The sequence below is a fragment of the Salvelinus fontinalis genome, chromosome 10 (genome assembly GCF_029448725.1).
Source record: "Salvelinus fontinalis isolate EN_2023a chromosome 10, ASM2944872v1, whole genome shotgun sequence".
In the NCBI taxonomy this organism is placed as follows: domain Eukaryota; kingdom Metazoa; phylum Chordata; class Actinopteri; order Salmoniformes; family Salmonidae; genus Salvelinus; species Salvelinus fontinalis.
In genome coordinates, this window is record NC_074674.1 from 11,956,880 (window position 1) to 11,978,282 (window position 21,403).

A 21,403-nucleotide genomic window follows, 5' to 3' on the forward strand; every position below is an offset into this window, starting at 1 on the left:
CCAATTAGCCCTAATTTGAAGAGGGAGTGGTTACAAAATTTATTGGACACACCTAGGTGTTTTGTAACCACTCCCTCTGCAAAATATGTGAAAAATAAATTATTTTTTGTCCCGAATACTAAGCGTTATGTCTGGGGCAAATCCAACACAACACCGCTGAGTACCACTCATATTTTCAAGCATGGTGGTGGCTGCATCATTCAATTGGTATACTTGTAATCGTTAAATAGGCTTGACGACCTATGGCAAGACTTGAAATTGGCTGTCTAGCAATGATCGACAATCAACTTGAGAGCTTGAAGAATTTAAAAAATAGTAGTGGGCAAATATTGTACTATCCAGGTGTGCAAAGCTCTTAAGAGACTTACCGCAAAAGACTCACAGCTGTAATCGCTGCCAAAGGTGCTTCTACAAAGTATTGACTTAGGGTGTGAATACCTATGTAAATTTGATATTTCTGCATTTAATTTTCAATAAATGTGCAAACATTTCTAAAAACATGTTTTCACTTTGTCATTATGGGGTATTGTGTGTAGATGGGTGAGTTTTTTTTAAAATTTATTTTGAATTCAGGCTGTAACAGAAAAACGTGGAATAAGTCAAGGAGTATAAATACTTTCTGAAGGCACTGTATTATATTGTTATTTACAATAAAAGGGACTCCAAAATGACATACAATTGAAGTCGGAAGTTTACATACACCTTAGCCAAATACATTTAAACTCAGTTCACAATTCCTGACATTTAATCCTAGTAAAAAGACCCTGTCTTAGGTCACCACTTTATTTTAAGACTGTGAAATGTCAGAATAATAGTAGAGAGAATGATTTATTTCAGCTTTTATTTCTTTCATCACATTCCCAGTGGGTCAGAAGTTTACATGCACTCAATTAGTATTTGGTAGCATTGCCTTTAAATTGTTTAACTTGGGTCAAATGTTTCGGGTAGCCTTCCACAAGCTTCCCACAATAAGTTGGGTGAATTTTGTCCCATTCCTCCTGACAGAGCTGGTGTAACTGAGTCAGGTTTGTAGGCCTCCTTGCGCACACACACTTTTTCAGTTCTGCCCACAAATTCTCTATAGGATTGAGGTCAGGGCTTTGATGGCCACTCCAATACCTTGACTTTGTTGTCCTTTTTAAGCCACTTTGCCACAACTTTGGACGTATGCTTGGGGTCATTGTCCATTTGGAAGACTAATTTGCGACCAGGCTAAGTAAACATTTCACTGTAAGGTCTATACATGTTGTATTCGGCGCATGTGACTAATACAATCTGATTTGACAGGTGTGTGCGTTTCCAAATCATGTCCAATCAACTGATTTACCACAGGTGGACTCCAAGTCCTAGAAACATCTCAAGGCTGATCAATGGAAACAGGATGCACTTGAGCTCAATTTCAAGTCTCATAGCAAAGGGTCTGAATACTTATGTAAATAAGGTATCTGGGGTTTTTTGTATTCATTTGCAAACATTTCTAAAAACCTGTTTTTCATTTTGTCATCATGGGGTATTGTGTGATGATTGAGTGAAAAAAAACAAACAATTTCATCCATTTTAGAATAAGGCTGTAACTAACAAAATGTGGAAAAAGTCAAGGGGTCTGAATACTTTCCGAATGCACTGTGCCTCACAGTGAAAAATAATAATAGCCCACTTGATTGTGCAACTTGCTGACTCAACAAGAATTTGTAGAGCAACATATAATATTCATTTCAAATATCTGGTTTATGTTATTTCATTAAAAAAGGAAACTAAAAACAAAAAAATGTACTAAAAGAGTGTTTCTATTAACAGACAGATCAAGTCAGCATTGTCTATCATGAGAGATATGAGTGCATCAAAGCAGTATTATAGGTAGAGCTCACTTAGATGGTGAGTCCGTAGAATCGACAAAGGCTACATTTCATACGGACAAATACACTCTTACCCATGGCACCTTTTATATACCACGTCGCCTCATCTCATCAGAAAGGAGTAGCGGTTGAACCACTAGAGGGGCTAGAAATGGATAAGGCTCCTTGAACAGTCCCTGATCTGGGATCAGATGTCATTTTTCTAATTAATGGGAGTAGAGATGTGACATTGGTACTGGATTAGCATGACAATCAAGCATAGAGTTAGTTTAATATTATGGGGGCTGTAAGAAGGGACCAGTTGAATGTCTATTGTCACGTTTGTTTGTGTGTGTCTCCACAGAGGGCCCATAGGAGTTGACTGTTGGCTGACTAGAAGCAGGGAGCACCTGTGCAAGTCAGATAATACATTAAATGGTACATTGTTACATCTGTATCGTTGTTCCAAGTCCAGTGCGCTCAGGCTGTTACTTTTGTATCATTTGAGGGGCTCGCATCACGAGCAAAGTCATTTTTATTATTTTACTGAGTCTGTGATAACCATTAGCGCTTGTAAATTTGATTAATTAGGCTTAGCGAGAGTAATTTATTTCTTAATATATGGCTCTGGGCTTAGCTATACCACAGCCTCTTGCCATAAAAACAAACGGAACTTGGCTTTGTGTCCGTGGTTGCACCTCTAGCACAGACCGTTCAAAACTAAATACCTATTTACCCAATACCTACATTTTATTCTTTCTGGCTCAGATTTGCGGGATGCTCTTAAAGGGGTATACACAAGTGAACCATCATGTGTAAGGAACTATGAAAATACTTAACACAAACCCTATTTAATAAACATTTGTCACAGAAAATAGATGATATGCAATATAAATCAGATGGAGGTCATTACCACTAAATAAATTAATAGGGATATTTTTGGTGTGCCGCAGAATTGTATATCCCATCAAGGTGTGCCACGGTTCAAAAAGGTTGGGAACCACTGGACTAGAGGCTCTGTAGTAGCTTATTGGTGCTTCTCTCTACCAGGCGGGGGCAGTGTTGGCAAGTCGTCTCATTCGCCTGAAAGTAAAACACATTAAATAGGTTACTATCGGAAAGAGGGATACCTAGTCAGTTGCACAACTGAATGCATTCAACTGAAATGTGTCTTCCGCATTTAACCCAACCCCTCATGTGGCAGATGGGCTGGCATAAATACAACACAGTAGAAAACATTCTTAGATGGGAAATCTGATGATGTAGAGCAGTGGTTTTCATACTTTTCTGACCAAATACCCTATTCCAAATTATAACTGGTTTTGCACGGATCAGTTGTCAATTGTCTGAGTGGTGCAGACCAAAATAAATGTGTCTGATTTTGACGAAAAACCTGAATCTTGTTGTCTCTTCCTGAACATTTAATTAGTCCACTGTTAATACTACAATCCCCCCCAAAATGGTGCATGACAGCAGTCAAGTGTTCAAGTTAGAGAACAATACAGAGCAAAGTACTTTCTGTCCAGAGCAAAAAACTGTCATGATGACGTATGTTCAATCTTAAAATCTGACGGATGACATGCACAATTATTTGGGAATGTATTAACAGCGGAATAATAAACAAAATACTAAAAACAGTTTGAGTGTACTATTCCTTTTCTACAACAGTGGACATAGAGGTGTCGAAGACTTACTTTCCCGACTAGCGCCCTCGTCTCTATCTCAATTTGTCTTTCTGTGAATCCTCGCATCCCATCTCCTCACACGTATTGGGGGAGAAGGTTGAGGGAAGGATGGAGGATAAATGGAATGATGAATTGAGAAAGAACTAGGTTTTGAATGCCAGGCTGTCTCTCTCACCTGGTGTTCCTGTCCTGGTCCCTGATCTTCTTCTCCATCTCTGCATCTGTCAGGGTCTCCAGCAGAGGGCACCATGTGTCAGCGTCGCCTGTGTGGCGGATGGCAATCTCCACCGTTGGCAGGGGGTTCTCACTGCAGAAAATGACATCAGAGCGACAGGAAATGAGACGCAAAACTAGGAAGAGAGCGTCCAGGATGGGACATGCTGCAGTCATGGTGTGTTGAAGAAGTGGGAGAGCAAATAAGAGGCATCTTGGAGGAGAAAAACAACATGGTCACTCTTGTGTTAGTGCCATTTTGATGAGGAATAGACAATACCCTTGATCAAAAACATGACTTATTCAACCTTTTAAAAATGGTTTTGGGAAATTTCGTATTCAAATTGTGTGACGATCATGTTTTTTTTTTACGAAGATGCCATCCTGATAAGTAAAGCACAGATTCACCACTAGCACACTCAGCCAAAGCAATGAAAACAGTCATACAGCATCAATCAATCAAACAAACCCTGCTCAGCCCACTACGCCATTTCACATACCTGTAGTCAAAATGCCTCCATTTCTTTCTTTTTTTTAATCCCCATGGTATAAGGGATTCTAAACTAACACATGCCTTTTCAGTTTAACAAATGAAGAACTGGGAGAATAGATAAAGGCATCAGGGGAACCGTTTTGGCTGATACCTTCTGGATTTCTGATCCTCTCTCAACATAGTTACAACAATAAGCCACACAGTTTTCTGTGTTCTACTTGTATTCTTATCTTTTATTATTTCTTCTTGGTGTTGCATTGTCGAGGAAGAACCTGCAAGTAAGCATTTCGTTATAATGTAAATAACTACATAGTTTTCCCTGACTTGGCAGAAACAGAATATCATACAACTTCATAGGCTTTTTGACTCATGATACAAGTAAAAATGGTTTCCTTTGGGTGGACAAGCCCTGCAAAGTCAAGTCAACAGATGAGAGAGAGATAGTGTAAATGTACTCAGCTTCCCAAGGCAGATCATGTCAAGAGAACGTGGGTGGTGAGGGTTTAGCTTGGGGGGAGAGGGGTAGTAGTTCGAGTAATTCAAAAGAATATTGACCTGAAATCAGCCCTATAAAAAGACAGACAAGTGGGGGAAGAGAGTAGAAAAGATCATTAATTTGCAATGCAAAACAAAAAGGCATGTTAGAAAAACTCTCCAGTCCTCATTTACACACAATCAATGACTTGAAATGACTCAAAAGCATTGGCATTAGGGTTGGCAATCAATTAGTAATTTCTCCATTTGCTATTTCAGTTCATTTCATGAAATGTCCATTGGTGAAATGGAAACGGCCACCACTGTTTGATAAGCAGGTGACACACAATGGAACAGCCCATGTGAACAAAACATCTCAAATTAACTGAGCCAAGCTAATGCGATGAGAAACCATGCAGGGCAGAGTGGGGGAGGAACAACACACAAACAAACAGGCTGTACTGTACGGTGGTTCCTCTTTTAAAAGTTGTCGATCACTGTCGTTTGCGTGCTGGACTTCGGGCTAGAATGTTGAGGGTTCGAAACCTGCTCCCTGCTCGTTTCATTACATCATTATGCCGGTCTCAGAGCAAATAGCCTGGATTGTTACTCCCATCTCATTCCTCCCTCTCTTCCACGCGTCATTCAGGACGCTTGTGGGCGTGCTGGTAGGATGTACTGTTTTTTATTATGTTTTTATGAATTACAAAATCATGTTTCTAGTCTATTGCATAGTTATAATGTGTAATCATTACATACATGCAGACACAGCATCTTTCAAATAATTGAGTTTGATACACCTGGTATTAGATAACTGAAAAAATAAATTGTGATTTTCGTAAATTAACTTCATAATAAAAAAATATGCACAATCGTTTGTCTACATTAACTAACATATTCCTCTCAATTGTACGTTTTTAGCTTGACTCGTTATGACGTTATAACTACTTACATTTGCTTCCCCCGTAACGTTTTGGCAGCCATCTTTGCTGAAGAAAGTCACCAGGGACAGGAGGCTCGCGTCAAATTCGTCATTGGAACCACTCAATAGGATTGGTCATATAAACACCGTGGGACTCAAATGCATGAGTGCTCTAACTCCCCCTTGTGGTGCTCTGGAGCAATGAACCTGTGACGCTGGGTACCTCTAAGCCCCGCTGTGTAAGCTCGCAACTTTTAAAGGAGGAACCACTGTATGTCTGTCTGTGTCACTGTCTGGGAGAAAATCTGTACAACGTTAAGGCATTTCAATATGTAAAACGATCGCCATTAGACGCTAAAGGGACCGTTTTAGTGTTTAGTTGGCTGGATACTCCCTATGGATGAAGCTTTTGTTTTTGGTGGAAAAACACATGGTACCCGTGCTTGTGAATAATGGATGAAGGCTAAAGGGTGTGTGTGTGTGTGTACACTCTGTGGTGTATACAAGATGCCGGCTGTCTGTGTGTTTGAAATTAAAATCCTTAGCAGACCCCAATTTGTGAGTCATAGGCAGGCAGCCAACTTTTAAACCCCTCCCCACACACTCTTAACCACACAACACATGCAAATGCCTCAACCTGACCTCATGTTCATGTCACTGTGAGATATAGTTAATCTTACAGAACACATACAGTTGAAGTCGGAGGTTTACATACACTTGACACTAGTTGGTGTCATTAAAACTCGTTTTTCAACCTCTCCACACATTTCTTGTTAACAAACTATAGTTTTGGCAAGTCGGTTAGGACATTACTTTGTGCATGACACAAGTCATTTTTCCAACAATTGTTTACAGAGATTAATTCACTTATCATTCACTGTATCACAATTCCAGTGGGTCAGAAGTTTACATACACTAACTTGACTGTGCCTTTAATTAAAGAGCTTGGAAATTTCAGAAAATTATGTCATGGCTTTAAAAGCTTCTGATAGGCTAATTGACATCATTTGAGTCAATTGGAGGTGTACCTGTGGATCTATTTCTAAAAACATGTTTTCACTTTGTCATTATGGGGTATTGTGTGTAGATGAGTGAGAAAAAAATAGATTTAATCCATTTTGAATTCAGGCTGTAACAACAAAATGTGGAATAAGTCAAGGGGCATATTAAAATACATCACATTGGGGGAACTAAATGAGTTCTGGCCTTATTCCAGCAAATATCCATGATACTGGCAACCTTACATCTTGAGTATTTAAAATATCTATTCTACAAAACAGTGGGGGGAATGCTGCATTTAGGCTGAAATGTGTCGTGACAAAGACCTTCCGATCAAAGAGTAGCAAAATATGTGTGCGGGTATTTCTACCTCTCCATTTTGTCATTACACTGGGAAATGCAAAGGATGTTAAAATATCTGACCGAGCGTGTGTGTGAACTGGGAAGGTTCTGCCTGGATCCATCAGTGTCATTAGGTGTACTTTGTGTGTCCATACATGTGTATTTAGTGTTGTTTTTGTTTGTTTGGTGTGTCTATGTTTGTGCAAATGCATATATTGCATTTCTATGCATATTTTCAGCATCTGTGTTACCTGAAGGCGTACGTCCTCTGGTGCCAGCTGAGCTGGCCGCGGATGCTGTAGGCAATGGTAGTAACAAACTCTCCTCCCAGGCCCAGCTCGGAGCACAGCATCAGGGCAAACGTCTCCGGAGAGTTCTCCCTCTCCGACATGTCCCACTCAAACTGGTCCACCAGGGAGATGTTCCCAACGTGGATGTTCAGCTGAGACACACACACACACACACACACACACACACACACACACACACACACACAAGAAATACAGTATGCATAGGAGTGATGTTATGACAAACCCTTGATTTTATTATTGAGATGCAGCCCTGGGCCTGTGCTCCCATTGCAACAGTGAATTGTTTGTCTGTGACTGTGTATGTGCCCACCTTGATGATGACCCTCTGGTCGGTCTGTTCATCCAGGATGCTGTCTGTGGGGTAGGACTCTATCTGCTGACGGATAGCTGAGGCGATGGCTGGGACAAAGGCCAGGGGGTTCAGGTCCAGGTCGTCACACAGGATCTCAGCAAACATCTCCGGAGTCATCAGCTTCTCTGGAGGGACAGGATAGGACGGTGAGTGGAGGCAAAGAGAGAATGAACAGGGGTGAATGTCAATCGTTTGAGTGGCTTCCTATAATCACCCTGATGTGAAAGAACATGGCTGATGCGAGCAGGATTTTTCCTCAGTAGGCATCCATCACTTTGCTTCCATCTAACCAGTGTGTTTTAAGATCAGTGCAGATGAAGCAGATGAGACTAGGATAGGAAGGAAGCCACTTTAGACTATTGAGATGTGCCTCAAAGTGCGACTGTAGCTGGGCAGCGATTCTAAAACCTTATAAGTCATTTTCAGAATAACATCCCAAACTAGAGTTTGTAACTCCAAAGCAGTCTTCCAGCCAAGGGGAATGGATAGTGGAGCCGTACCATTCATGTTCCAGGTGAAGGCATCTCGAAGCTTCTGCCCGTCAATCTCCATGTCCAGACGAATGGGAACCAACACCTCGGCCTGAGACGCATTCTCGTGGATCACCGCCGGGTCGTGGTCGTCAAAGCTTCAGAGAGGGAAAAGGGGGAGAAGACAAGGTATTAGATCACGCTACAACCTACGAAAAGTAGTAAATCATTTGTTTGTCTTCCCATCATTAATAGAGACATTTAAAGACACTTATCGTGAATACCAGGCTGTAACATCTACCCCTAATTTAGCTTCTACCTGTCTTCAGCTGGTCGTTGCTAATAAAAGATGAACCCAATAAGCGTCATTGTACACCGGTGGCCACCATTCGGAATGTATGATGAATTGATGTTTATCACATGGGAATTCTGTGTCTCTCTCTCTCTCATCATTCTACTAGCCTGGTGGTCCCGGCTGTTTTTACTTTGGCCAACTGCTTTCCGTGTTCATTAATTTATGTCAACATGTGTTTGGCATGACAACGATAGAAGAGTTGGCTCCGCACATACAGAATGGGACTAGGTTGGTATCCTACACATTCTTAGTAAAGTATTTGTAGTTCTGTGTTAGACCCCAGGAAGATTAGCTGACGACATGACCTCAGCTAATGGGCATCCTAATAGAAGTCAAATTCAACAATGGTAAATTCTATTGTCCTGCAAAATTGGGTGCACAGTGAAAGATTCAGTCATTTGTCGCTCTATAGGATATTTTCTGGACTAAATGTCCATCAACACTCGCATTCAGAGAGCAGCATACGCAACATGCACTGTTCAACAGATCACATCTGCGCCAGAAAAAGGAGAGATGTTCACTAGCGAGGCCACACAATGGATCCTCTGCTAAAACCACAGCAAAAGGAGCGATGCTTTGAGCTAGACATGCTGACTTATGTGTTTTCAAGCTTTAAAAAAAAGGGGGAAAAAAGAGATGTGATTTCTAGAATTGGGTGGGCCTTTTTGGAGACAATTGCATCACAACTGTTGACTGCCTAGCTGGGAAAATGATAGAGTAACACCTGGCGAGGAAGATTACAACAAACAGAACAGTAGTAGACCACAGGGGTAAACAAGTGTTGTTTATTATCCCACCCTGGTGCATTCCATCCAAGCCCTAACAAAACCAGCATCTCGGGAACACTACCCTAATGCTGTTTCCAACAACCTGTGTTCGCTATCATTCAATCATCCTTCCTAGCATGATAGCATCATAGGCTATACAAGGTGAAAAGGCATCACGGTGCATTCGCCCACAGTTTGCGTCGCTCTTTGTTCCTTCAAATAATTACGTTATTTAGGCCTACATTTTTCACAAGTCAAGGGTGTCTTATTCCTAAACTAACTTTTCCACCATTGGATAGATAAACAAGATCCTAACATCATTTAGTATGTACTTTACTTTATTATCTCAACCATACACCATCTAGAGAGCTTAGTTACAAACACTATCGGCAACTAAACAAAGAGGCCATGAAAACAAGAGATATGGTCAGAGACCGTGACTGAACATGGCAACGGTGCTTAAAAGCCTCCATCTTTCAAGGTCAGCAAAAAGTGCCCGAGTAGGCGGATCTGTTTTGATATGTTCCAGCAACACATTTAAATGCTTTTGTTATCTAGACAAGTGGGCTGTGGGAAGGGGGAGAGAGGGAAGGATGTTCTCATAGACGGTCATGTCAGGGGACAGTGCTTGCTTTCTGGAAGACCACAAGAAAAACACTTGATGAATGAGCAACTCTACCTAATTTAAAAACCAGAGGGAGTCCCAGTGACCCTGGACGACCTCTGTCTCAAGTTGTATCTCCTGACCCTCAAATAGCTTGAGAGGGTGAAACAGACTGCGACTGAACCATTCCTTCATTTCCCCCACACTAAGGACCGCCGTCATGCAGTCACTGATGAGAGCCGTTATGACGAGCAGAGCTGAGATTCATCCGCTAAGGTGGACACCTCAGGACTTTTCCAAAGGCTCATTTTCACAAGAGAAATGTAGCAAGTACCTCGAAGCGGTCAATGAGAAAAAAAAAGAGTACAAAGCCACTTTTGCACAAGTCATCAAAAGGGCCCTTCTAACCCAGCCTGAAAAGTGCAGAAATTATTCTCAATGTAGGTCTTTCTATAAATAATGGGGCCAATGTGTCACATTGGGATCAACATTTCTAAATGGTTTGAAACAAAAAATATATATATTTTTATGCAGTTCCAAATGTGTACTTAGAGGAATATATGCAAATTGGCCCATAAGTCCACTTACAACATCATAAGCCTAGGACTATACATCCTTTAAGCAGGGTTGATACAAACATTGGCAAGTCAAATTTAAGGACTTTCAGGGACTTTTTCAAGTACTTAATTGTAATTTTGAAGGACCTCAATGTTATACAATTGTGCGGCAGGTAGCCCAGCGGTTAAGAGCATTGGGCCAGTAACCGAAAGGTTGCTGGTCAGAATCCCGGGGCCGACTAGGTGAAAAATCTGATGTGCCCTTGAACAAGGCACTTCAACCTAATTGCTCCCGTAAGTCGCTCTGGATAAGAGCATCTGCTGAATGACTAAAAAATATAAGGCTTAATATAGAATCCCTCCACCCCAAAAATATGCAAAGTGTAAATAAAATTTAACAAAGGCAATTACCACTAAGAATAATGATTTTTTTTAGGCTTTGCCAATGCACTGTTTTTCAAATTATTATTATATTAAAAATGTGAGCATAATATGGACTTGCCTGACTAAATAAAGTGGATGCATGCATGGTGATTTCTCTGTAGCCTATGTGGCAAACATAATAAAGCCATGAATAAAAGTATCATTAACCTCAACATCGGTTTTAATAATGAGAAAGCGACCAAAAAACATATGAAAACATGAACTCATTACCTTGATGCTTTCTCTGTTAAATCTAAGAATACCCTGCTGTAAATCAAGCAGACTAAAACAGATGATCAACATCAATTCGCCAGGGTTATTAGATCCCATGTGGATCCAGTCACAACTGTCTACTGTAACAAATGAAACACCAACATATTCTGGACAATCCTCCACAACCACTTTTTTTCAGCACTTGTTTTATGAAATCTAGTCAAATGTCATAAAACAATTATGTCCAATACAGAAAGTAAAAACCACTAAATAAAATCCCATTACATTCCTACCGTCATCCAATGACATTAGGCAGTTTCTACAGCGATTTGTCTGGGAATAAACGACCACAACAAACACTTCCCTTTAGGACCCAGATACAAAGTACAAACATATTCTCTTGATGAGACCAGCATGAATACAAAACATATTCCATGATTTAAAAATTTAAAAAAGGTAAATGAGCTGTGATGTGCCATCACGAGCTGTTTCTCACTTGACTGTCATTCAGAAAAGTCCTTCCTGGATCAGATGATGTGTGACATTATCACAGTGTAATTAAACACCTCGACACCAAACGTGCATCCGACAAGTATTACAACCTTATTGAAGAACCACGTTAACGAAGTATCTATTTACAGTACCAGTCAAAAGTTTGGACACACCTATTCATTCAAGGGTTTTTCTTTAAATGTACTATTTTCTACATTGTAGAATAATAGTGACGACATCAAAACAACACATATGTAATTATGATGTAAAAAAAAAAGTGCCAAACAAATCAAAATATATTTCATATTTGAAATTCTTCAAAGTAGCCACCCTTTGCCTTGATGACAGCTTTGCACTCTTGGCATTCTCTCAACCAGCTTCAACTGGAATGCTTTTCCAACAGTCTTGAAGGAGTTACCACATATGCTGAGCACTTGTTGGCTGCTTTTCCTTCACTCTGCGGTCCTCAACTCATTCCAAACCATCTCCATTGGGTGGAGGTTGGGTGATTGTGGAGGCCAAGTAATTTGATGGAGCACTCCATCACTCTCCTTCTTGGTCAAATAGCCCTTACACAGCCTGGAGGTGTCTCACAAAGACACGGCAGTTGTAACCAAACATCTCAAATTTGGACTCATCAGACCAAAGGACAGATTTCCACCGGTGTAATGCCCATTGATCATGTTTCTTGGCCCAAGCAAGTCTCTTCTTATTATTGGTGTCCTTTAGTAGTGTTTTCCTTTCCAATTCGACCATGAAGGTGTAATTCACAGTCTCCTCTGAACAGTTGATGTTGAGATGTGTCTGTTACTTGAACTCAGTGAAGCATTATTTGGGCTGCAATTTCTGAGGCTGGTAACTCGAATGAATTTATCCTCTGCAGCAGAGGTAACTCTGGGTCTTCCTTTCCTGTGGTGCTCCTCATGAGAGCCAGTTTCATCATAGCGCTTGATGGTGTTTGCAACTGCACTTGAAGAAATTTCCAAAGTTCTTGAAATTTTCCGGATTGACTGACCTTCATGTTTTAATGTAATGATGAACTGTCGTTTCTCTTTGCTAATTTGAGCTGTTCTTGCCATTAAATGAACTTGGTGTTTTACCAAGTCTTCTGTATACCACCCCTACCTTGTTACAACACAACAGATTGCCTCAAATGCATTAAAGAAATTCCACAAATTAACAAGAAACACCTGTTAATTGAAATGCACTACAGATGACTACCTAATGTAAGCTGGTTGAGAGAATACCAAGAGTGTGAAAAGCTGTCATCAAGGCAAAGGGTGGCTATTTTGAAGAATCTCAAATATATTTAGATTTGTTTAACACTTTGTGTACTACATGATTCCATGTGTTATTTTATAGTTTTGATGTCTTCACTATGTAGAAAATAGTTAAAATAAAGAAAACCCTGGAATGAGTAGGTGTGTCCAAGCTTTTGACTGGTACTTTAGGCTAAGTAAGTTTCAAGGTAAGGTGACTTTCGGTTAGATGCATTCTATTTGCAATTGCAACATTTTGGGCGGACTTGTGTGCCCATGAAAACCGTTTTCATGTTACGTAGTTACACTGCATTTCTGAGATCGACACTAAACAAAAATGTAAACGCAACACGCAACCATTTCTAAGATTTGACTGAGTTAGTATAAGGAAATCAGTCAATAGAAATAAATAAATTAGGTCCTAATCTATGGATTTCACAACTGGGAATACAGATATGCATCTGTTGGCCACAGATCCCGCAAAAAAAGGTAGGGGCAGGGATCAGAAAACCAGTGTGTGACCACCATTTGCCTCATGCAGCATGACATCTCCTTTGCATAGAGTTGATCAGACTGTCGATTGTGGCCTGTTAACCCACTCTTCAATACCTGTGCTGGATATTTTGGTGGGAACTGGAACACACTGTCGTAAACGTTGATCCAGAGCATCTCAAACATGCTTAATAGGTGACGTGTCTGGTGAATATGCAGGCCAATATGCAGACATTTTCAACATCCAGGAATTGTGTACAGTCGTGGCCAAAAGTTTTGAGAATGACACAAATATTCATTTTCACAAAGTCTGTTGCCTCAGTGTCTTTAGATATTTTTGTCAGATGTTACTATGGAATACTGAAGTATAATTACAAGCATTTCATAAGTGTCAAAGGCTTTTATTGACAATTACATGAAGTTGATGCAAAGAGTCAATATTTACCGTGTTGACCCTTCTTTTTCAAGACCTCTGCAATCCGCCCTGGCATGCTGTCAATTAACTTCTGAGCCACATCCTGACTGATGGCAGCCCATTCTTGCATAATCAATGCTTGGAGTTTGTCAGAATTTGTAGGTTTTTGTTTGTCCACCCGCCTCTTGAGGATTGACCACAAGTTCTCAATGGGATTAAGGTCTGGGGAGTTTCCTGGCCATGGACCCAAAATATCAATGTTTTGTTCCTCGAGCCACTTAGTTATCAATTTTGCCTTATGGCAAGGGGCTCCATCATGCTGGAAAAGGCATTGTTCGTCACCAAACTGTTTCTGGATGGTTGGGGGAAGTTGCTCTCTGAGGATGTGTTGGTACCATTCTTTATTCATGGCTGTGTTCTTAGACAAAATTTTGAGTGAGCCCACTCCCTTGGCTGAGAAGCAACCCCACACATGAATGGTCTCAGGAAGCTTTACTGTTGGCATGACACAGGACCGATAGTAGCGCTCACCTTGTCTTCTCCTGACAAGCTTTTTTCCGGATGCCCCAAACAATCGGAAAGGGGATTCATCAGAGAAAATGACTTTACCCCAGTCCTCAGCAGTCCATTCCCTGTACCTTTTGCAGAATATCAGTCTGTCCCTGATGTTTTTCCTGGAGAGAAGTGGTTCTTTGCTGCCCTTCTTGACACCAGGCCATTCTCCAAAGTCTTCGCCTCACTGTGCATGCAGATGCACTCACACCTGCCTGCTGCCATTCCTGAGCAAGCTCTGTACTGGTGGTGCCCCGATCCCGCTGCCCAATCAACTTTAGGAGACGGTTCTGGCGCTTGCTGGACTTTCTTGGGCGCCCTGAGGCCTTCTTCACAACAATTGAACCGCTCTTCTTCAATAAGCATGACAAAGTGATCTCCAGCCTTGTCCTCGTCAACACTCACACCGGTGGTAACGAGAGAATCACTAACATGTCAGCTGGTCCTTTTGTGGCAGGGCTGAAATGCAGTAGAAATGTTTATTTTGGTATTCAGTTCATTTGCATGGCAAAGAGGGACTTCATCTGATCATTCTTCATAACATTCTGGAGTATATGCAAATTGCCATCATACAAACTGAGGCAGCAGACTTTGTGAAAATGTATATTTGTGTCATTCAAAACTTTTGGCCACGATTGTGCAGATCCTTGCAACACGAGGCTGTGCATTATCATGCTCAAACATGGAGGCGGATGAATTCCATAACAATGGGCCTCAGGATCTTATCACGGTATCTCTGTGCATTCAAATTGCCATCGATAAAAATTGTCCGTAGCTTATGCCTGCCCATACCATAACCCACGCTTCTCTGATAAGGTTTCTGACAGTTTGTGCAGAAATTCTTTGGTTGTGCAAACCCACAGTTTCATCAGCTTTCCAGGTGGCTGGTCTCAGATGATCCCGCAGGTGAAGAAGCCAGGTGTGGAGGTCTGGCGTGGTTACATGTGACCACAGCCCTGGTGGACATTCCTGCAGTCAACATGCCAGCTCCCTCAAAACAGCTGTGACATTGTGTTGTGTGACAAAACTGCACGTTCCAGAATTGCTTTTTATTGTCCCCAGCACAAGGTACACATGTGTAATAATCATTCTGTTCAATCAGCTTCTTGATATGCCACCCCTGTCAGTTGGATGGATTAACTTGGCAAAGGAGAAATGCTAACTAACAGGGATGTAAACAAATCTGTGCACAAAATTTGAGAGAAATAAGATTGTGCATATGGAACATTTCTGGGATCTTTTATTTCAGCTCATGAAACCAACACATTACATGTTGCGTTTATATTTTTGTTCAGTATAGTTACAAAAAAATAAAAAGTCTGATAGCTTGATCCAGGATTCATGTTCAATGTCTAATTTAACTGATTAATGGTTTATATATTATAAAACGACAACATGCTTTACCATACTGTAATTTCCGGACTATAAGCCGCTACTTTTTTCCCACGCTATGAACCTCGCGGTTTATACAATGACGCGGCTAATTTATGTTTTTTGTTTTTTTCCCCACAAGATTCACGCCGCCAAAAAACTGAGCACCGTCACATAATGTGACGTAAATCGAGCGCGCTCCAACTTCCCATCATTCTGATTACGGTAGTCATTTTGTCACCCTCATCATGGCAAAGACACGGAGAAATGCATATGATGCAGCTTTCAAGTTGAAGGCGATCGATCTGGCTGTTGGAAAAGGAAATAGAGCTGCTGCACGGGAGCTTGGCCTTAATGAGTCGTCGATAAGACGTTGGAAACAGCAGCGTGAGGAACTGACTCAGTGCAAAAAGACAACAAAAGCTTTCAGAGAAGAAAAGCAAATGGCCCGAACTAGAAAATGAGATTGAAGACTGGGTCAACACACAGAGAGCAGACGGCCGAGGTGTTTCAACTGTGCAGATCCGACTGAAAGCCAAAACAATCGCCACCGCAATGAAGTTTGACTTTCTTGGTAGGCTACTGTTTACTCCTATTTATTTTTGTTACAAGCCGTGTTTCGTTAAAGCCTATTTATTTTTGTTACAAGCCGTGTTTCATTTAAAAGACTATTTATTTTTGTTACAAGCCGTGTTTCGTTTAAAGGCTGTGTAAAGTTCATTTGTTTCAATGTACCGGTAGGCACTTGCGGCTTATAGACATGTGCGGTTTATTTATGTACAAAATACATATTTGTAAAAAATTCAGTGGGTACGGCTTATATTCAGGTGCGCTTAATAGTCCAGCAATTACGGTAAATGCAAGGACAGAAAAGTCACGCGATTTTGGACAAATCCGTCAAGACACCAACCATGAGAAAGTTAAACATTAGGTTTTAAATCAACTTGTGAATTTTATGGAATACATCTATGTTCCCCCTTATATCTTAAGGTCATGACATGAAACAAATTGGCAGATTATTATCGATGACTTATCAACAACTGTAACAAGTTGTCCAGCATAGGAAATCCTCACTTGTACCCTAGTTTATAGAAAGATGTATGTGTATTGCTCCATGACGAAACAGCACAGGTCTATCTATATAAAATGGCACACACGCACTCAGTGTGTGTGCATCAATACAGACACAGCCACTGGCCAATGTAGGTTTGCTTTCCTCACCACAGGGGGAAGGTCCTCTTCTTGTCGCGGCCCATGCGGTTGCGGTTGATGGTGGTGGAGCAGGGCACAGCGTCCAGGTGGTGGGAGCTATTGGGCAGCGTGGGTACCCACTGGCTGCTCCTCTTCGCCTTCTGCTCCCTGGGATGGACAGAGAAGTACTTGGGACTTTTGACATGACGACATATGGCGAACAAAACCCATTTGGCTTAGTTCACTCTCTAAAAAGACTCAAATACAGCATATCATACGGTGACACTTTCTGTACTTTGAAAGTTCTATATCTTGAAAAAATTATGCTGATATTCAAAACATTTTGGGACTATCAACAGTGGACGAATGAAACAAATACCAAAATACAGTTTAAGTGGAATTTCTGTTTTGGCATGCATACTCCCGTAATTTGGTATGAATCATATTGTCATGAACTAGCAGCACTCGGTTCTTTCCTAACGCAAAATACTATAGTGAGATAAAAGGGAGGCATTACCTGAGGTACGCTGGTAGCTCTGTGCTTATGGAAACCGCTTTGTACTTCTCATCATTCCCCTCAAAGATCTCTTCACATTCGGACGCCTTCAGCAGAGTCACACTTGTGGCTAAAAGTTGTGTTAATAATATCCTAGAGTTCTACTTGCTGTCTGGACTTATAGGCTAAGTGGCTGTGTGAAAAACAATAAAAGACAGTTTTCATAAGATAATGTGGCTGACAAGAGTGTATCACTCACCGTGTGATGATGCTACAATCTTCTTCCTTTCCTCTACTGAGGCTAACCTCCTCCAGAGTGATGGGTACCTTTTATACAGAGAGCCCCTGAACATACGGAGGTAGTTTCCAACCTGAGAGCAAGGAAGAGAGTATTTGTTTTGCGTTAACAGGGTATAGGGCCCAGACAGTCCAGAAACAACCCCAAGACCCTACACCTCATGTAGCTCCCTGTTCACCTACCACTGCGTGGCCGTGCACGACTCCAAAACCATCATCACGTTTGCTGACGACACGACGGCGGTAGGCCTGATCACCGGTGATGATGAGACAGCCTACAGCAGGGTTTCCCAAACTAGGAGTCGCAACCCCATGAGGGGGTCACCTGACTTGAAAACGTGGTGAGGAGATAATTTTTGCACTTGGTTCATAGAACCGGGGTTAGGTCAGAAACCTCCGATAGCCGCTGGATGTGGTTGTAATAAAAAGACCGGTTTCTGTTTTCTTCCTACAAACGTGGCTCCATCTTTTCAAAGGTTTAAGCTACAAAGTATTATGACCCCATCACTGAAAGATACGACTCTCAGGAACATCTATGTACATACTGTTTCCCTCTACTCTGCCCACAAGCCATTAGAACCGAATGGACAAGACCAGGCACTAAATCAGACTGGTGGACAAGAATATCATCAACGATCATAAAACATTATTGCCTGGTGATCTTCTGAACTTCTAAATACCTTTCCGATGCATGTTAGTCACTTCAAACCATACTGTCTTCAGATTGAAATACTGTAAAAAATACTGTCAGACTGTCTGTCATAGCCCAAATTACAAAAGTAAACATTGGCCATTGATTACATACATTTTTTCACATGGGTGGGGGGGTCACCCAAACAAAATGATATCAAAACGGGGTCGCAGGCCCAAAACGTTTGGGAACACTTGGCCTACAGGGAGGAAGTGACCAGGTCAACAACCTCTCCTTCAACCTCAGAAAGGCCAAGGAGCATATCATGGACTACAGGAAACAGGGGGCGAGCACGCCTCCATCCACACCGGGTTGAGAGCTTCAAGTTCCGCGGTGCCCAAATCACTTAGGTACTTATTAAAATGGTCCACACACAGTCATGAAGAAGGCGAGACCGCACCTCTTCCCCCTCAGGAGGTTGAAAGTATTTGGCATGGGCCCTCAAAGAGTTCTACAGCTGCACCATTGAGAGCATAATTGACTGGCTGCATCATTGCTTGGTAATGGAAACTGCACCGCCCTCAATCGCATGGCACTACAGGGGGTGGTGTGGACAGCCTAGTAAATCACTGGAGTCGAGCTCCCTGCCATCAGGACCTTTTATTTTAGCACTGACTACGCACACCCAAAGGACTCACGTACACGTAATTTGCTCACACACATTCACACTGACACACACACACATAATATACGCTGCTGTCTAATCATATAGCCTGATGCCTAGTCACCTTACCTCTGCACATGCCTACCTCTGCCACGCCAGTATCCCTGCACAATGTCAATATGCTATTGGCACTGACTCTGTATAGCTTACTTACTTTCTCGTGTTCGTCCCTTTCATATTTGTCGTGTGTTTTTGTTAGAACCACCCAACCCCAGACCACACTGTCACAACAATACCTGACTTGGCTAACGTTAGCTAGCAAGCAGTTTGTCCACATTGACATTGCATGGGCCAATAGTACGCTCACTTGATTTTGTGCTTATTACTACAACAGACAGCGTAAACTACACTATAATTGAGTGCGAGCTTGACGGTGCTGGAGAACTAGCCAGACATTATTCATTCTGCATAGCGCGATGTTTTGCTAGCTATGAGATGTAGCTAGCTTTCACGACAGACAACAATGGCGCAGGCTGATGGACAAAATGCTATCTGCGCTGTATTGCTAGATAAATATTGCTCATACACACCTCTGATCCAACCATGTAGAAGTCTCCATCTTGCTCTAGCTGCAATTTAATCGGCTTCTGGCCAAAGGTTTTGCTTAACGCCATTTTTACAATAACTAGCTAAGTAGCTAACAGTAACAAAGCTACAGAACGCGTGCTCAACCCGCCGTGTTCAAAAGCGTCACTTCTGCGCGCACAACAGTGTAATACAATTTCATCATCATAATTTAATTTATTTGAATCAATGTTACTCATATTTCCCGTTCATAAACTACCCCACCCCTTCCACTTCTTCCCTGTCTACTGTACTCTTGGGAAAAGGTAGGTCAGGTAAAATTCTCCTGAACAAATTCAAAGATTTTGGCTTAGAAGTTTAATAGTCACATGTACAGGATTGAAGGTGTAAATCTTACATTCCGAGCTCCAACAATGCAGGTCAATGTGAAATAAAAACAATACATGTACTAAATAATATAAATAAAATATATACGTAGTAAAAAGAACAGTGATACATGTCCATTTGGATGGAGGCAGGGTGAGGGGCAGGAGGGGGACATGGGAGATCAAATAAAATTGTATTAGTCACATGCGCCGAAAACAACAGTGAAAAGCTTACTTACAAGCCCTTAACCAACAATGCAGTTTTAAGAAAATACATACAAAAAAGTAAGAGATAAGCATAACAAATAATTAGACAACACAGTAAATAACAACAGTGGGGCTATATACAGGGGGTAGCGTACAGAGTCAATGTGCAAGGGCACCAGTGTCAAGGTAATTGAGGTAATTATGTACATAGGAGGAGGGGTGCACCGGTACCGCTTGCTATGCGGTAGCAGAGAGAACAGTCTATGACTAGGGTGGCTGGAGTCTTTGACAATTTGCAGGGCCTTCCTCTGACACCGCCTGGTATAGAGGTCCTGGATGGCAGGAAGCTTGGCCCCAGTGATGTACTGGACCGTACGCACTACCCTCTGTAGCGTCTTCCGGTCAGTTGCCATACCAGGCAGTGATGCAACCAGTCAGGATGCTCTCGATGGTGCAGCTGTAGAACCTTGTGAGTATCTGAGGACCCATGCCGAATCTTTTCAGTCCCCTGAGGAGGAATAGGTTTTGTCGTGCCCTCTTCACGACTGTCTTGGTGTGTTTGGACCATGTTAGTTTGTTGGTGATGTGGGCACCAAGGAACTTGAAGCTCTCAACCTGCTCCACTACAGCCCTGTCGATAATAATGGGGGGCGTGCTCAGTCCTCCTTTTCCTGTAGTCCACAATCAACTCCTTTGTCTTGGTCACGTTGAGGGAGAGGTTGTTGTCCTGGCACCACACGGCCAGGTCTCTGACCTCCTCCCTATATGCTGTCTCATCGTTGTCGGTGATCAGGCCTACCATTGTTGTGTCATCAGCAAATTTGATGATGGTGTTGGAATCGTGCCTGGCCATGCAGTCATGAGTGAACAGGGAGTACAGGATGGGACTGAGCACACACCCCTGAGGGGCCCCAGTGTTTAGGATCAGTGTGGTGGATGTATTGTTACCTACCCACCATCTGGGGGCGGCCCGTGAGGAAGTCCAGGATCCAGTTGCAGAGGGAGGTGTTTAGTCCCAGGGTTCTTAGCTTAGTGATTAGCTTTGAGGGTACTATGGTGTTGAACGCTGAGCTGTAGTCAATGAATAGCATTCTCACGTAGGTGCTCCTTTTGTCCAGGTGGGAAAGGGCAGTGTGGAGTGCAATAGAGATTGCATCATCTGTGGATGTTACGAATCCCTTTGGCCCGACAGTCTAGGGGGGATGGTAATGGGACCCGTAACACAACTCATGCAAATTATTATTGTGACAACGTAACAGTGAGAACAAAAATAACCTCAGACAACTGATTTACTACCGTCAGACACTCAAGGTTTATTTAAAAACACACGGTAATGGGGGGAGCAGGAAAAGGGGCTGAGCGGGACCCAAG

The 21,403-nt window shown here is 42.0% G+C and overlaps 1 protein-coding gene across 3 annotated transcripts; it reads right to left on the reverse strand.

Annotated features, from left to right (window-relative positions):
• Positions 1-613: 613 nt before the first annotated feature.
• Positions 614-19,755, reverse strand: LOC129863627 (SWI/SNF-related matrix-associated actin-dependent regulator of chromatin subfamily B member 1-like). 3 transcript variants are annotated; one of them, XM_055935748.1, is made up of 9 exons: positions 19,466-19,753; positions 17,543-17,654; positions 17,305-17,413; positions 16,818-16,955; positions 8,127-8,254; positions 7,585-7,751; positions 7,215-7,405; positions 3,696-3,827; positions 614-2,918 (listed from the first exon to the last, which is right to left on the reverse strand). In XM_055935748.1, the coding sequence occupies exons 1-9, from the start codon at positions 19,547-19,549 to the stop codon at positions 2,879-2,881; spliced, it is 1,101 nt and encodes a 366-aa protein (XP_055791723.1). In that variant the 5' UTR covers positions 19,550-19,753; the 3' UTR covers positions 614-2,878. The 3 variants fall into 3 exon arrangements, with proteins under 3 accessions (XP_055791723.1, XP_055791724.1, XP_055791725.1); XM_055935749.1 differs by lacking the exon at positions 19,466-19,753 and adding an exon at positions 17,764-19,450; XM_055935750.1 differs by lacking the exons at positions 614-2,918; positions 3,696-3,827 and adding an exon at positions 3,906-4,793 and having other exon boundaries at positions 19,466-19,755.
• Positions 19,756-21,403: the final 1,648 nt, after the last annotated feature.

What these genes read in the sequence shown, in the direction of transcription:
- LOC129863627 (XM_055935748.1), bottom strand. Translation starts at nt 19,549, where the DNA reads ATGGCGTTAAGCAAAACCTTTGGCCAGAAGCCGATTAAATTGCAGCTA. An exon ending in GAGCTACCAGCGTACCTCAG is followed by an intron (nt 16,956 to 17,304) that starts GTAATGCCTCCC and finishes TGTCCATCCCAG; the next exon opens with GGAGCAGAAGGCGAAGAGGA. An exon ending in ACCAGAGGGTCATCATCAAG is followed by an intron (nt 7,406 to 7,584) that starts GTGGGCACATAC and finishes TGTGTGTCTCAG; the next exon opens with CTGAACATCCACGTTGGGAA.